The 15,217-nt window shown below is 36.7% G+C and overlaps 1 protein-coding gene across 2 annotated transcripts in view; it reads left to right on the top strand.

Annotated features, from left to right (window-relative positions):
- RGS22 (regulator of G protein signaling 22) overlaps window positions 1-15,217 on the top strand; it is a 58,764-nt gene that overhangs the window by 23,934 nt on the left and 19,613 nt on the right. For both annotated transcript variants that reach the window (XM_079302478.1, XM_079302477.1), the window contains exons 12-16: window positions 10-135; window positions 1,734-1,835; window positions 8,223-8,417; window positions 13,004-13,096; window positions 13,562-13,710. In XM_079302478.1, coding sequence (XP_079158604.1) covers window positions 10-135; window positions 1,734-1,835; window positions 8,223-8,417; window positions 13,004-13,096; window positions 13,562-13,710 — 665 coding nt within the window. The remainder of the gene's footprint in view (window positions 1-9; window positions 136-1,733; window positions 1,836-8,222; window positions 8,418-13,003; window positions 13,097-13,561; window positions 13,711-15,217) is intronic.

Below are 15,217 nucleotides of genomic sequence, written 5' to 3'. Positions count from 1 at the left end.
TTTGTCCAGGGGAAAACTGCTGCTGGCAGTGTTGTCTTCAGGGGACCAGGAATTGAAAGCATGCTGCAGTCTCTTTATTTGGAGAACAGAGCAGGCTACTACTTCACACAGTTCTGTGAGAACTCAGGCAATCAGGTATGAATATTTTCCTACTCTGTAATAATTTAGTCCACAATTGACTGAATGCCAAGTTATAGAGGGCAGCCAGACTGAAAAACAAAGAAATGGAGAAAGAAAGATCGATGACTGGATGAATTATTACTTGTGAGACTTCAATCCCTCAACAACAATAAACTGTTCACGTATATACGCAAACTAATGACAGGTCTTAACCAAACTGTCAGATTCTTACTGTCTCAAACCTACTGGAATTCTTATTGTACCATCAGGGATTAAAACAAAAAACCAAACCAAAACAAAAAAAAAGTTAATAATTTAAAAAAATTAACCTTTAACTTGGCAGAAAAAATGAGGTCTTAACCCACAAAAAACATTTTTTAAAAAGAAGGGAAATTTGCTGTGCTACTATGCATGCTAATCTGATTTCTTCTTACTTTTTGGGGTTAGTGATCTCCAATTGTTTTAAAGCATTCTTATTGTTCCATGAATCTCTTTGGATTTCTGAGACACATAACACTATTTCTTCTATGTAGTCAGCAGCTCTATCATTCATTGTTGGGTGTAAATTGAGGATTGAATTGGAACAAGTTATGAATATTGAATTAGTGTTTAGTGGCTTTGCAGAAAAATTCAGTCTTTAGGGGAGGTTTGAATGCAATCAAGATGGACATCTGTTTTACCACTAGCACAACCCAGAATCCAGCAGCAGTATAGCTAGAAATGCCTCTGTCTTCTAGAAGGCAAGATACAATGTTTCCAAAGCTGAATATGTTTCAGCTAAAAATATTAAATGTGTATGGATAGGAATCTAAATAAAATAAACTTATTTTATCATTGGAGATAGGCAACCACCCATGTGTCTCTAGCCTTTCCATGTGCCATACTCCTTTCAAAGTCATTTGCTTTAAGTTTTCTCTTCAGCTCTGAAGCCTATTTTGCTCACATAGGACTGTCCTATTTTGATCTCCAGGTCTGGAAGGCTACACTTTGTGGAGCAAAGCTCCTTCCCCTACCTTTTTGGAGCACATTCTTTATTGGTTAGTGATGGGGGCTTCAGGGTATTTTTAAGCTCTAAAGCCCATAAACACATGATTAAAACAGAGGAATTGGAATCTAGACTTCTGAAAGATCTTTTGCTGTTTGTTTGAATTTATGAAATGAGGCCAAGACTGGGTCTCAGAAAAGCATGTAATAAAAATGCAATTATAATCCCAATATGCCAATTACACAGTGTTTAATTATTTTGGTTATTGCTGTAAAATGCTATTTTACCATGGCACAAACTCTGCGTGTCCATTATTAGTATGTCTTCTTTAGCAACTGGGTTTATGCAACTGAAATGTGGTTACTCTTCAAGTGTTAACTACAATTGTAATGATTTTAATGGCCAATTATGCATAAAGGACACAATAAAAGATAGAGTTTCACTGTGAGGATGCTGTTAAATATGTTGTCCTTCTGCCAGTATGCAGCAGAAGATTAAATTCATCTTAAATTGAGCTTGATTTATGATGACCTCAAAGAGCTAAATAATTACTTGCATTGGAAAATTAATTTTTTAATAAAGTTGTGATATTTGGGTAGCAATAACTTACAATATTTTTCATCTCTAGTTGTGGAAGAACTGTGTGTACTTTTGGTTCGACCTACATGCTTATCATCAGCTTTTTTACCAAGAAACTCTTCAACCTTTTCAAATATGCCAGCAAGCTCAAGTAAGTTGTAAATAATGTGTTTTTCTTTTGAAAATACATTTATTCATTCCCTTCACAAATGCATTTGTACAGTGTAAAGACTGAAAAGAACATAGAAAAGTTTCCAAATCTTGACAACCCATACCAAAGTAAATCTGTGTTATGGACAATAAAAGAAGCTCTTTGGATTGTTTCCATGGAATTTCTTGATTCAAACACTAAACATGCATAGTTAGATTTCCAGGCTCTGCAGCGTGTTCCCAGTTTTATCTATTATACTCAGTTTACCTAAACTCCCCTTTGCTACACTGCGTCATTTTTGGAAACTGTCTGCTTAGTGTCAACATCAGAGATAGTGCTTTTTTCTAAACCTTCTAATTGTGCTGTACCTTTCCTTCCATCTCCTGTGAGGGTTAGAATTGCAGATCTCATAGTACAGACTTCAGACAATGACCTCAATAATGAAAATTTATCTTTGTTAGCCTTGTTTAATTTTTATGATTGTCAGGGCATCATTATTATCTTTACCATGGTTATCATCTATTTAGGTTACCCCTAAATAGACCTTAATACCCTCATTTAATGCTAAGTGGAACTGATATTTCCTATAAAAGAATATTTTAATTGAGCATGCACTTAGCCCACAGTGGTGCTGAAGGTAGAGTAGATTGATTCCATCAGGGAAAGAAACTGCAACAGTGTAATATCATTAGTACTACGAGGAACTTTTAAAATCACTTTGTGAAACTTTGGTGTGATTTTCCTCTATAAACCTCATGTAGGAGTATATCCTATCTGCATATTTTAATTTTTGCTGTAATAGAGCATAGCTACTTCACAGATCATTGCAACAAATATCTGTAGAGAGCAGGTGAAGGTAATTTCTTTATATGACATTTTCCTGAGCATCTGAATATCCTTGAATTTGTCTTCTTTTCCTTATCGAAGGTTTTACTGGGAAAATGACAGAATTTTGCATATTTGTCCAGAATTCTCATATGAATCAGTGCTATTTATACAGAAACTCCAAGCAGAGGCCAAGGCATGGATTCCTCCCTCTCCTATCTCATACTGTATAAACTGAACTGCTGCCCTATTTAGTTGCTTTCCCCTACAGCTCTCTTTATGGCTTGAGGCTGTGGGTGACTGAATGTCCCCTTAAGTCTGACTGTCTCCTGCATCTGTCCATTCCTGTGCGTGGCTGGGGACCTCCTCACAGCACATGTGCAAGTTGACCATATCTATTTTGTGCCACCAGTTTCCTGTGTGTTTTATTGGAGGCCAAAGCTTAGCTTATAGTCCCTGACGGTTTTTATTTTGGTTTCCTTTCAAACCAGTTTGCATTATTTTTGCAGAGATTGCATGGCTGAAAATGTAAGGCCCAGGTCTTTTGTAGTAACCTTATTTCCAGTGCTGGCCTGGTGGTGACAGCAGAACATCGTGCAATCAGTGTTACCAGGCAATTGCAGACAGTAATACACATAGCCATGAAAGTAAATGCATCAAAACGAAATATGTGAAACTGTTCCATTAGCATAACTAACAGCTGAAATGTAACATAACAAATCAACACATGTGCTGCAACATTTGGTATCATTCTCAAGCTTGCCTTTTAAGGCTGCAGAAAAATTATTCTTGTTTTCATTGGAACACCGAAAAGACTCAAGCTGCAACCAATCTACAGAGTCTGCTTACGGAAGGGATGCCTTCCCAAATTCTGCACTCACCTTTGGCACAAGAAGGCAGTCATTCCAAATACTCCTAAGAGAATGTGAATCAGATTCACATGACACATTGTCATATATATTTTACTATTTATTACAGAAAGAGACATGTAGAGACTTAACAGAGTGTTCCATATGTGTGCTGCCTGCCTCCTGTTAGAAACAAGAACAAATCTTGATTACTGTGTATCTGCTACTCATTGTTTCATTTGTTAGGCATTGCTATCTCAGCTTTATGATAGAGTAATAAAATGCTTTCCAAGGTATATATGCATTCACCTGGGGAAAGAAACTACATTGGGAATGAACACTGATGGATAAGAATAATAACAAGCACCAGTAATCATACAGGAACATACATAGTTATTCACTGTAAACATATGCACAGGAGTGTAGAACATTTTGAAAATAAAACCAATAAAGAGACATATGTTGGAGTTTAATTTTTAAAAAGTTATTTAGAATTAGGAAATCTAATACAGCTGTGGGAAATACAATATTTTAATGCTAGAATTCATTTAGATAAAGGGAGTCCTCATTACTGTAGACTTTTAGGGTCAGATACAAGATTTATGTCAGTGGGAAGTGATGATGGAGGTTAAGGCAGTTTAGCCTCTCTGTTTAACACCAGCCAGTGCATTGCATTCTTCCATCATGTGATTCTGCCAAGCAGCTTCACAAGCCCCTCATTTAGATGGGAGCAGTATCCATTCCTTTGGGCAGCAGTACAAAGCACTTGGACCTAAATCTTTCTCGCGTTTCTTGCTTCACTCCACTCATTCTGAAATTGCTTATCAAAGCCTCCTCATCTGGGGATGAATTATCACCAGAACCCAGGGCCTGTACAATCCCTGCTTTGGAAAGTCCTAAGTGAGGCCAAAGTCTTAATCTGAATTTTCTAAGCATTTTGCATAATCAAGTTTGTGCAATTGTATGTAATTCCAATATGCAAACTGACCAAATTTCCAGATAAGGTTTTGGGTTCTATCCATCACATGTTTGTATTTATAGGAGAACTTATAGCTGGCAGGTAGAAAAAATTATTGAGTTTTTCAATAAGAACAAAACAATGAATCAACAAATCTTGATATGCACTTGATGTCATATGCTTCAGATTTTTGTATGAATTTGTTAACCTGTAAGTTCATTTAATACAATTTTTTCTGTTGATCCCTTAGGAGATTGGCCGATAATAACAGTTTCAATATTCCACTGAAAATGAGAAAACCTCAGAAATTCCATGACACAGGAATAAAAAGAGGCTATGATTATTACTTTTTATAAAATGTGTCTTGCAAACTGCATTGCCCTGTGTTGAAGGCTGTGAACAGATACTTTTCCTCTTTTTTGACATGTCTAGAACTCTTCTCAGTTGTTTTTCCTGCAGTCCTTGCAATCAAATCTGTGCAGATCTACAGCAGCACCTTAACTCTGTACAAGGGACACAGGGATGAAAGCTACTTCTCATTCCTATCTGCAAGTGCATGTATTCACTTACTTGGTCAAATCTGATTGCAATGGATTCTTATGAGAATTCAAGTAAAAAGATGCCATATCCTCTGACACTGTAAATGTGCATCCTTCAAATGAAGAGGCCATAATGGCTACACCACTGAGGGTACAGCTCTTTGAGTTTGGAAAAATGTATTCCTCTAGCTAGCTTAACCACCTCTAAATTTTTGCTTCATGTGTACTGCCAGCCCTAACTATTGGTTTGGGACAAAATATCTGTCTTTACTATGTTCTGGTTTTGTATGTGAAGTTATAAAGAACTGGGGGCAGCTCTGTAGTCTACAAAGGCAGTCCCTAATGTGGCAATATATTACAACAGTGTTTATGTGAGCAGATTGTCAATAGCTTTTGGTCAACATTTCTTAGTCTGGGCAATTTCTGACTTGGTAGGCTGATGTTTTTTGCTGTCTCTAAAGGAGAGTAGCAAATATACTCAGGTTAACATATTTCATACAAAATCATAGGGGAAGGGAATTCCAGCCAAGAAACTAGTGGTGTGTTTGTTTTTATTTTACTCTTAAAACTATGCTCAAATGAATACACATTTAAGGAACGAGGTTAATTTGTACCAAAATATTCAGGACCTCTTTTTGAAGCTTTTCACACATCCCCTGTGTGGTAAGTCATAACAGGTGGAGCGACCTAGTCCTAATGACAACTGAAATGGTTAACCCCTTTTTAAAAAGGCCAACTTTATTTGATATCATTGGACTTGTCCCTTCTCATCTGGCTAATTTTATGTATTGAATGTTTTGGATCAGACCTAACATGATTAAACTGAAATTTTCCTAGTGTTTGGGCTCTCCAAAGTAACTTTCAACTTTTGAAATCACCTCAAATCTAATTAAAGCTGTTAAATTTAAATGTACTTAGGGATTTACTGAGAAGGGCTTAATTTAGGATAAATGCGTGCGGGAGCTGTTTGTTTTCAGATGGTTCTCAGGGACAAACTCCAGAGCCCATTATATGCTGATGGTTACAGTAACAATTTATTAAGCACGGAGAGGGTGTGGGGATGGAGGAATCCTACTGAGGGCTGTCTGCTACAGCCCAGAGTAGGACAGGAATTGAGAATGGGATAATGGGATAGGAAAAGAATAATATAATGAAGGGAGGGAGGAAGAAAGAAATGAAAAGCAGAGGGTAAGGGTAATGAGGGGGAGAAAGGAGGGTGAGGGGTTATAAGAAAGAAAGGGAAAGAGGGGGAGGGAGAACGAGGAAGGAGAAGAGAGTAGAAGAAGGGAGAGAGAAAGAGAATGAGAGAGAGAGAGCGATTTCCTGTTTACAACACTTTAAATCTCTTTCTACTATGAATATTTCGATTTCCACTACCCGATCTAGTACAAAATACAAATTCTATAGCATTTACATACAGCCTATAGGAGTTTTCGTATTACCATAGTGTGTTATACTTTAAACTCTAACAAGACCTTCGAGCCGTTTGTAGCAGGAGTCATTGTTTCATCAAGGAGGGGATCACCTTGGCTGGCATCCCATTGTCTTCCAGTTATTTAGTAACTGAGGCTTGGTGGCTCGGAAGTGGCTTTCATTTCAACCCCGTTTTCAGAATTTATGCTTTCATGTTTGTAGGGTTTCACCATTTCATTCTCCCCCAACAAATGTGGTCTTATTTTCAGGTAAGACTCTTCCCATGGATGTTCTATTTCTCTTACACCTTGCACCTGTGTATCTTTATTGCACTGATAACAATAGGCACAGTAAGCACAAACCATCTTTGTTGGTAGTGAAAATGTAGAAATGTGGAAAGAGTGTAGAATCCTGCATGCACAATAAATGCAGTAATCATAGCAAGAGCTAACTGCAGGGTGGATGTCAGCTATTTAGGGCTATCATAGCCATAAATTCCTCAGTGACCTAATACCAGGGGAATCTAAAGGTTTGCTCCAAATTGTAAAGGTCCAAAATAATGGGTATATACTCTATTACTGTTGCTGTTTGAAAGAGAGTGTCTAATAAATCAACATTTAATTTAAAACAAATAGAAACATAGTTATTTAATGTACTCAAACATTCTCTCCTCATGCTTGAAATCTAAGCACACCAGTGTTTTATTACTGCTTGAACACAGAGTAAACATATTATTTTCATCTATTGCTTTGTACATCTGCTAGTTACAGCTGGATTTTAGCAACAATGGAAAATGAGAATTATCAGAATCCTGAATTCTTCATTGTCAAACTTTGTGAAAATTAATAGTGAAAATGGACTTGTCAATGCTCTCCTAGAGAGAAATTCTGATTTGTGCTATTAATCTGGTCCCTGACTGTATGTTTGAAATATAGTTAAGACTTTCACAATATGAAAAGGAAAAAATATTTATAAGAATATGAAATATATTTTGGCAGCATCTTTTTTTCATTTGAGTTCCTAGCTGAAGTCAGAATCATGAAGTTTTAGAAAGCTGTTCTAGAATATCCTCTTCCAAGATATTCCTGGGTAAAAAGTTTTTTACTCTGAAATTTCAGTGTTCATTTTCATAGCATAATTTGCAAAACATTTAGAAAATAAGAGTTTTACACAGGGGGCTATATGAAAAAAAATTGTGCTTCAAGGATGAGCTGTTAGAGAGAAGCAAATATCCTTCAGGTTCATTTTTCTGCTCCTTGTACATGTTGAATGGCAAACTGTGCTTCAGATAAGAAGCATGTAGTGATTTTTGTTTTTGTGAAGGCTCAGACCTTAGCTGTGCAGTGGTATCTACTGCAGAGATCCTGTAGTATAATAAGAGACTCACCATTGTCAAAAACTATTTAAGAGAATCTCCACACAGGATGAAATCATATCATTTTTCATTAATTTTGACCTCAAATTTACAAATTACATCACTTGAAAGAATAATAAAAAAAAAAAAGATGCCTTGACTGATTGGCCCAGCACATATTCTGCAAAACAACAGTGTGACTTCATGAAGAGTGCAGTTGTGTTATCTAAGTATCAGCCAAATATATCCAAGTGAAAATTGCATTAACCATTTTAACAAGGAAGAATAAAAATGGCAGGGAGATCCATTATGTCAATAACTGAATTTTGGACTAATACTAGTTCTGAACACACAGCAGGGCAGTGGGGGGCAAATATGCATTAATTCTCTCTTTCAAAGGTCTGAAATGGATGATGGCTAAAATACAGGTTTTTTTCTGTTTTATTGTAGTTCCTTTATGCATCTTACATTGCTCCATCTGCCAGCATGGACATTGGACTTCATCAGAATAAGAAAAATATGATTTATCAAAATATTGATCCAGCTTTTGAGGACCTTTTTGACCCAGCAGAAGAACATATCCTCACTGTTCTGCTGGAACCATGGGTGAAGATGGTGGAAGCAGACAAATATACTTACAGAAAGGTAATGTCTGGATAACATGAAAAATTCTTATTTCAGGGAAGAAAATCACAGGAACATTCATATGCAACCCTGTTGTATTTATACTCAGGAAGGGAAAAATATTGCAATATGTTTTACTTACTCCTTTCTATCCTAATATGTGGAAATAGGCTGAGCTTCTTGTGGAGAGCAGAATTCTCATCTGAAAGGAAAGTGTGGGCTTCACAGACTCTTTGACCTGTGAACTGGGGAGGAACACATCTTGCTATGGTAAAACTTAGCTTTGCACTCAGGAAGTTTCATGTTTCTGCAATCATGCCATTGATCAGAATTAATTCTTTTATGATGGATTGCTCACAAGTCCTCTACATTTTTAATGATAAGCACATAGCAAGGTGGTTTTTAGTGTCAGTGCAGTGACAGTAGGTATTTCTGGTGTTTAGAATTTAAGTGCAGCTACTGCTTAGCATAGAGAAAATGTGATTCAGCTGTATTTGCTCCAAACACTTTCTAGATTGCTGCTCTAAAAAATGTGGCTCAGAGGTGTACTCAGTTCTAATCACAAAATGTTCTGAAAGCTTGAGCTAAGCATGGTCATGGAGGTCAGAGGAGATAGCTGCAATCCTGACTGTGCCTTTGACATATAACAAGAAATGGTGATGACAGTGCTGGATGCTCTCTTTCCTTTGTAAATTTACGAACAAGTTGCTGGCTGTAGGTCATAGTCTTTCTGGGTGCCACAATATGAAAAATATATAAAGCTGTTGGAAAATGTCCAGAGGAGGGCTATGAGGATGGTGAAGGGCCTTGAGGCGAAGCCTGTGATGCCTGAGATCACTTGTTTGGGCTGGAGAGGAAGAGACTGAGGTGGTCTACAGGCACCAATCTCTTCTCTGTGGCACCCAGTGACACCCAAGGGAATGGCCTGAAATTGTGTCAGGGGAGGTTTAGGCTGGATAGTAGGATAAGTTCCTTCTCTCAGAGGATGGCTGGGCACAGGAACGGCTCCCCAGGCCAAGCATCAAGCCTGAGAGAGTTCAAGGAATGCTTGGACAATGTTCTTGGGCACATGATGTGACTCTTGGGGATGATGCTGTGCAGGATTAGGAACTGATCCTTGTAGGTTTCTTCTCACTCAGGATACTCAATGAGTCTATGATTCTAATTTCAGTCTTTAGCATCTCTCTCTTGGATATAGAAGGAGAAACTTACAGCAGGAAATCGGGAGACAGAAGGCAGGAAGTTAGTTCTTGGTCTTGTTTTTCTTCACTATGACCTTAGATTAAGCCTCTCCAGTTTATAGGAAATTATCATCACTTATTGCTGGTTCTTCTGTCAGCTTGCAATAACATTCCCACATTGCCTCCTGCAAAAATTTTGAAATCCTTTTGCAGAAGTTTTATAGTACAGTGTATTTTTGGCTCTATATCATGTGTGCGTGTAAGAACAACTAGATGAATAGATACCTGAAATCAAAGTTGAGATTGGTCTGCTAAATCTGTTAGGTGGTAGCCAATATTAAACATTTAAAAATGGAGTATAAGGACAGCAAAGAAACACACAACCATATTCGGCACTTTGCAACCAAGGAAGTTCATGGAAGAGAGGTCTTATCCACATTTTTTATTTTAATAATCTTTGATGAGGTTCCCCCCCCCCCCAGGGGTTTCTGTAAAATGTATCTTGAGTCATATATCTTCAGCCTCACTGTAGAAGTGGGTTTCATGGTTTAGTCAAGCAATAAAAGAAGAAAATGCATATCTTGATTTGTTTTCAAACCCCTCCCTGATAATTTCACCTGGTGCCCTAGTACTGTATGTCGTTAGGAACAAGTGAACAATTGTTATCATGTCCTATTCCCAATGTTGTTATGCTTTTACAAGTTTCTGTTATATCCCTATTCAATTAGATCTCCTTGAAACTCAAGAATCCTAGACACTTTGACCTCTCCTCCTACAAAGGTGTTCCATACCTTTGTTGCACTTACTGCCCCATCTGTATGTGTTATTTTATATTTTTTTAATGAGATGCAAGCAATACTCAAGGTCTGGATGCACTAAGGATTATCCAGTGGCAGAACCATGTTTTCTGTGGAGCACTTTGTCCATTCCTAATTGTTACTATCATTCTAATTGCCTTTTGACTCCTGGTGAACTTTGAGTGGATGTGCAAAATGTAAGCTAATAGCCATCTGCAATGATTCCAAGATTTTCTTCCCAAGTAATAACTACTAATGGAAAGCCCTAATTTGGAGCTCACTGGAATGACTTAATGTTTATTATCGTTGAATTCAGCTGGCCTTTTATCACGCAGATGCTAAAGTGTCCTGCTATCCTGCAGCTTTTCACAGTCAATTTAATTTTTTGCTCTGTGGAATCATTTTGCAAACTTTGTTGTCTCCTCACTCACCTCCTTTCCCAGATAGTTTCTGAATGTTTAAAAAACAACCTCAGTGCAGGTCCCTGTGAGACTCCAATAGGAACCCCACCCCATAATGAAAATTATTTATTTCTTTGGTTTTGATTTTCTACCTTCTAATTGATTCACGAGGGGACTTTCCCTCTTATCCTGTGATAACATAATATCGTTTAGAAACTTTGAGAAACTTAGTGAAATGAAATACTGTAATCCAAACACATCTGTAAAATATTTTCTTTGCTTTTCAACATCTTTTCTAACCTTTCAGATAAATTATTTTTTCTAAACTATTTCAGCTATAATTCTTTATGACCCACAGTGCACCTTGGAATTGATTAATACTTTTCATGAATCTGAATTTTTATATACTTTCTATCAGACTAGTTTTAGTCTTTTTTAGCTGTGTATTTTCTGTGCATACTTATTATAAGAGTTGTCTAGTGTCTATTGCTGGTCCTCACTGAGTCAAGTCATCAGCACAGCTGAGGATTCTTATACATCGTTTTCTGCATAAAAATGAGTCTGCTTTTGAGCTCTCTGTTTTCACTGCTTCTAGTGAAAAGTAAGAATTGAAGAGATATACTTTTCCTTTCAGTGAATATGTGTGTGAGTTTATATGTCCATGAGTTAACCACAGGATAATCTACTGTCCTTTCAGTTTGGAGGATGCGTTACTTTGCAAGTGAAGTTACGTGCAGACTTCTCAGTGCTCTTAATAACACAAAGATCTTAATCTGAGCATGAAAAAAACAACTAAATCCTTTTGACTGCACAATACAAGTGTTTGTGAAGAGTTATAATACACAGACATAAAACGACCTGTTCTAGGAGGCACTAGAGTCTCCTTGTACTAGGTGCAGGCTGATAGGCACACTCCTTCCCAAGCACAAAGACAACGTCTGCTTTGTATTTTGTTCAGTCCCTGGCTCAACTCTTCCCCTTTGTTCTACTGTATAGCAAGACATATTTGGCCCATAATGAAACAAGATATTTTATCAAGAATTAGGTGAGTCCAAAATTGTTTATTTGGGACACATTCAAAAAAGTATATATATATATGTTTTTTCTTGAAATGAAACATGAAATCAGGAGAGATTCTTTTTATGGTTGACTCTCATTCTGCCTCTATCTGCTTTCTCTTTAAACTTTATGAAAAATGTTTTGAATTATTTTACTATTTAATTTTAAACTGTATTTTCTTTTAAGGGAAATAATAGCCCAAAGCACTTTATTACAATAGAATAAAGTTACATTGAGTTTGAAGATATTCAGATAATACAGTGATTAGTGTGGTATTCATATTTAGATGAAAGTATCATGAATATTAAACTAAACATTCTCTTCTCTCTCTGGGATGTAAACACTTGTGTGAGATAATCACAGCTTTCTGATCTTTGTAATGGACGTGCAGATCAATGTAAGGCATTGGCTTGATTTTGCTAAATATCCTAAAATCTGCATTCAAATGGTTTAGTCGGCCAGGAGGGTCACCAAATATCTCTTTCACAGTTACTGATTGTACGTAACACAAAGAACTGCTCTAGTTATATATAGCTTCTAATTAAGTTTAAAAATGCCAACTCCATTAATTCAAATCACACACAGTTAATAATTTAAGAAAGGGGACAAGACTGAAAGTCAGAAAGTTTTCATCTTTATTGTTTAGATATTTTAACATCTTACCTTAAATTTCTGTTTCTGCAAAACTGTGGCACTCTGTCTTTTTGACATTTCCCATTGAAAGTCCTAGTTTTAAGAACTGTTTTTTTGCTTCTCAGTGGCAATTTGACATACAATTTGCTGGTACAGGCAATCAGGTATGTCAGGTATGTCTGACCCAATATGCACAATATAATATATAAGCAATATACATGATATATTATGTACATATTAGAATTTAGCAATTTTTTAAATCAAAGTTACTTGCTTAAAGTTATAGTTAGGTTATTTAGTAGTGTTCTGCAGAAATCTGAATCTGATCCTACACAGATGAGTAAAGTTTGTTCTACCAGAGCTATTGATAGAATTGTTTGTCACAAGAATGTGACTTCTTATCTCTTGCAAACATCAGTCTCATTACTGGCAAATGTGTTCTTTTCTACCCACTGTCACTGAAAAAGTGCCCATGTAGTTCTCCATCTTTCTATAATGTGAACTGTAGGGGTGATATAAGATATTATTTTTATTAGGTGGAGCTGGTGGAAGAAACTCAACAGCTGGACTCCGTGTACTTTAGAGAGGTCCAGGCTTTGCATCAAGTGAGTAGTTCCAAGAAGGATGAGGTAAGACAAGTACCTACTAACAAAAACAAACCCTTTCTCTGTCAGAGAGGCTTCACATTTGAGTATCAGCAATGAAAGGCTGAGCAGATGCTAGTTTGGAGAAACAAATAATCTGATTTCTACCATTCATTTTGGGGACTGATAGACAGCCATCAGTGCCATCAACATCAGACCTAAAATCTATGAAATGTATTTCAGGCCCTTACTCTTGTGTAAATGCCTCCATTTCAAGTGAATTACAGGTATTGGATTATTGGATTATTGGATTATGGAACCTGCAGACACTGATATGCTTAAAGCAAACATAAAAGTAAAGCTTACTAGGAGCAGAAGCCCTAATTTATTTTCTCAGTGATTAGAAAGCTATTTTACAGAGATAGGTTATCTAATGCAAGGATTATTAGACTAAGCAAAATACAATGATGAAAAAAGCACTTATGCAAGCAAAATAATTTCTCCCCTCAGAGCACTGTTGCTGACAAGGGAGCCCTCAAAGAAGATCAGCACATGCATCAAGCTCCTAAAAAATTGGCAGGTCCAAGTCTATTTGACCTGATCCATGACAAAGAGAAGTTAGAACAGTTCCAGGCTTTTCTTAATAAGCATTCTGCTAGGTACGTTCTTCATTATTACTATTATTTTACCTGTTTCTAAGTTCAGAAGAAATATTTACTAATGATCTTGGCTATCTAAATGTTGGCAGATTTTAGTCTTTTAAAGCATGTTTTTGCATATTTATGAAACACACAGGCACATTGTTCAGACAACTGAATTGTCTTAACATGCTTGGGGTAAAAATTCTCCTGTCAAAACATATTTGTGTTACAGTTCTGCTTTCAGTTTCTCCTTTGATTAGTGGCAAACCCCTGAGTAGAACAATTAGCCTATAATGAGTAAAATTTTCTCTTTTTTAGTGCATATTCAATTTAATACATTTTAAGAATTAAAGCTGGTTATTCTAAAAATGTACAAATAGAAAACAGGCATATTATTGTCACAGTGTGACAGCAACCACAATTTTGTGTTTGCTGAACAGATTTAAGTACTAGCTTGTAGCAGATACAATCTTAGGCAAGGTCTTTGAAAAAGTGAGCCTGTTTGTTTTAAAAGTAAGATCTAAATAGGAGCTGACACTTTTTCTTTTGTCTTTAAATTGTCACTTCCTTCCTTTAACTGAACTTCCCATGAGCTGGTGCTTTGCATATTTGCTGTTGCTTCTAGTCAAGGACTGCTATAGTTTTACAATGGATATTGGTCAGCTTTTTCAAAAGTGCCCAGAAAGGGGCATCTGGCCCAAGACTCCTCTGGCCAAGACTCAATGTCATCACTTCTGCTTATCATCACATCAGTTCCCTTTGTAGTCAGAGAGAGAAATATCCACTTCTGGATGCAATGTTCCTAATTCTGAAGGTAACATCTAAAACCATTTGGATGGACCATTCCTACGATTACTGACTACAAAAGGGCTGCAGATAATGAGTTCATATGGAAAGTCTTATGGTGTAGCTGCTTATAGTCAGGTGACTTCTGAGCTAGTTGTCAAGAGCAGTGGTCTCCCAACATTTTGCTCGTGCATCTCATCAGTAAAAACTTCTTGAACATGGAACCCTAGTGTGTGTGTGTGTATATATATATATATGTAATTATATATAAAATTTTTACTACATTATAGACATATGTTACTAAAGTTTTAATATTTTTTCCCCGCTCCTCAACAAATGGTCTTCACACACTGCAGTTCAGAGACCACTATTCTTGAGTTCCTCTCTAACTGGGGAAATGGTAGGAATCAGCAGATAACATGGACATGGTCATGTCCATGGTCATGAACAGGTATGCTGAATTGCCTCTGGTATTTTCTGATTCTTTGTTAATCACAGACAAGTTCTGTCTTAAGTGGTAGAGCCAGGCAGAGAAATGTTTAATTTATGTAGCTTTTTTTCCCCTTTTTTTTGTAAACCTTCATGATGAAGACAAACATTTGAAAAAGTCTCACAGAAGTGTTTTAGGGCTGGGTCCAGACTAGTTACTGGAGTCCAGCTGGCATGCTACAATAAAGGTGCTTAATGATACTATAAGCTGAAGGGATCCTAGAACTAATGCAGTCTGGAAAATTTCAGA

The sequence above is a fragment of the Erithacus rubecula genome (genome assembly GCF_903797595.1).
Source record: "Erithacus rubecula genome assembly, chromosome: 3".
NCBI lineage: Eukaryota > Metazoa > Chordata > Aves > Passeriformes > Muscicapidae > Erithacus > Erithacus rubecula.
Note: the sequence above shows the minus strand (reverse complement) of the source record. Positions and strands in the feature narration are given on the sequence as shown.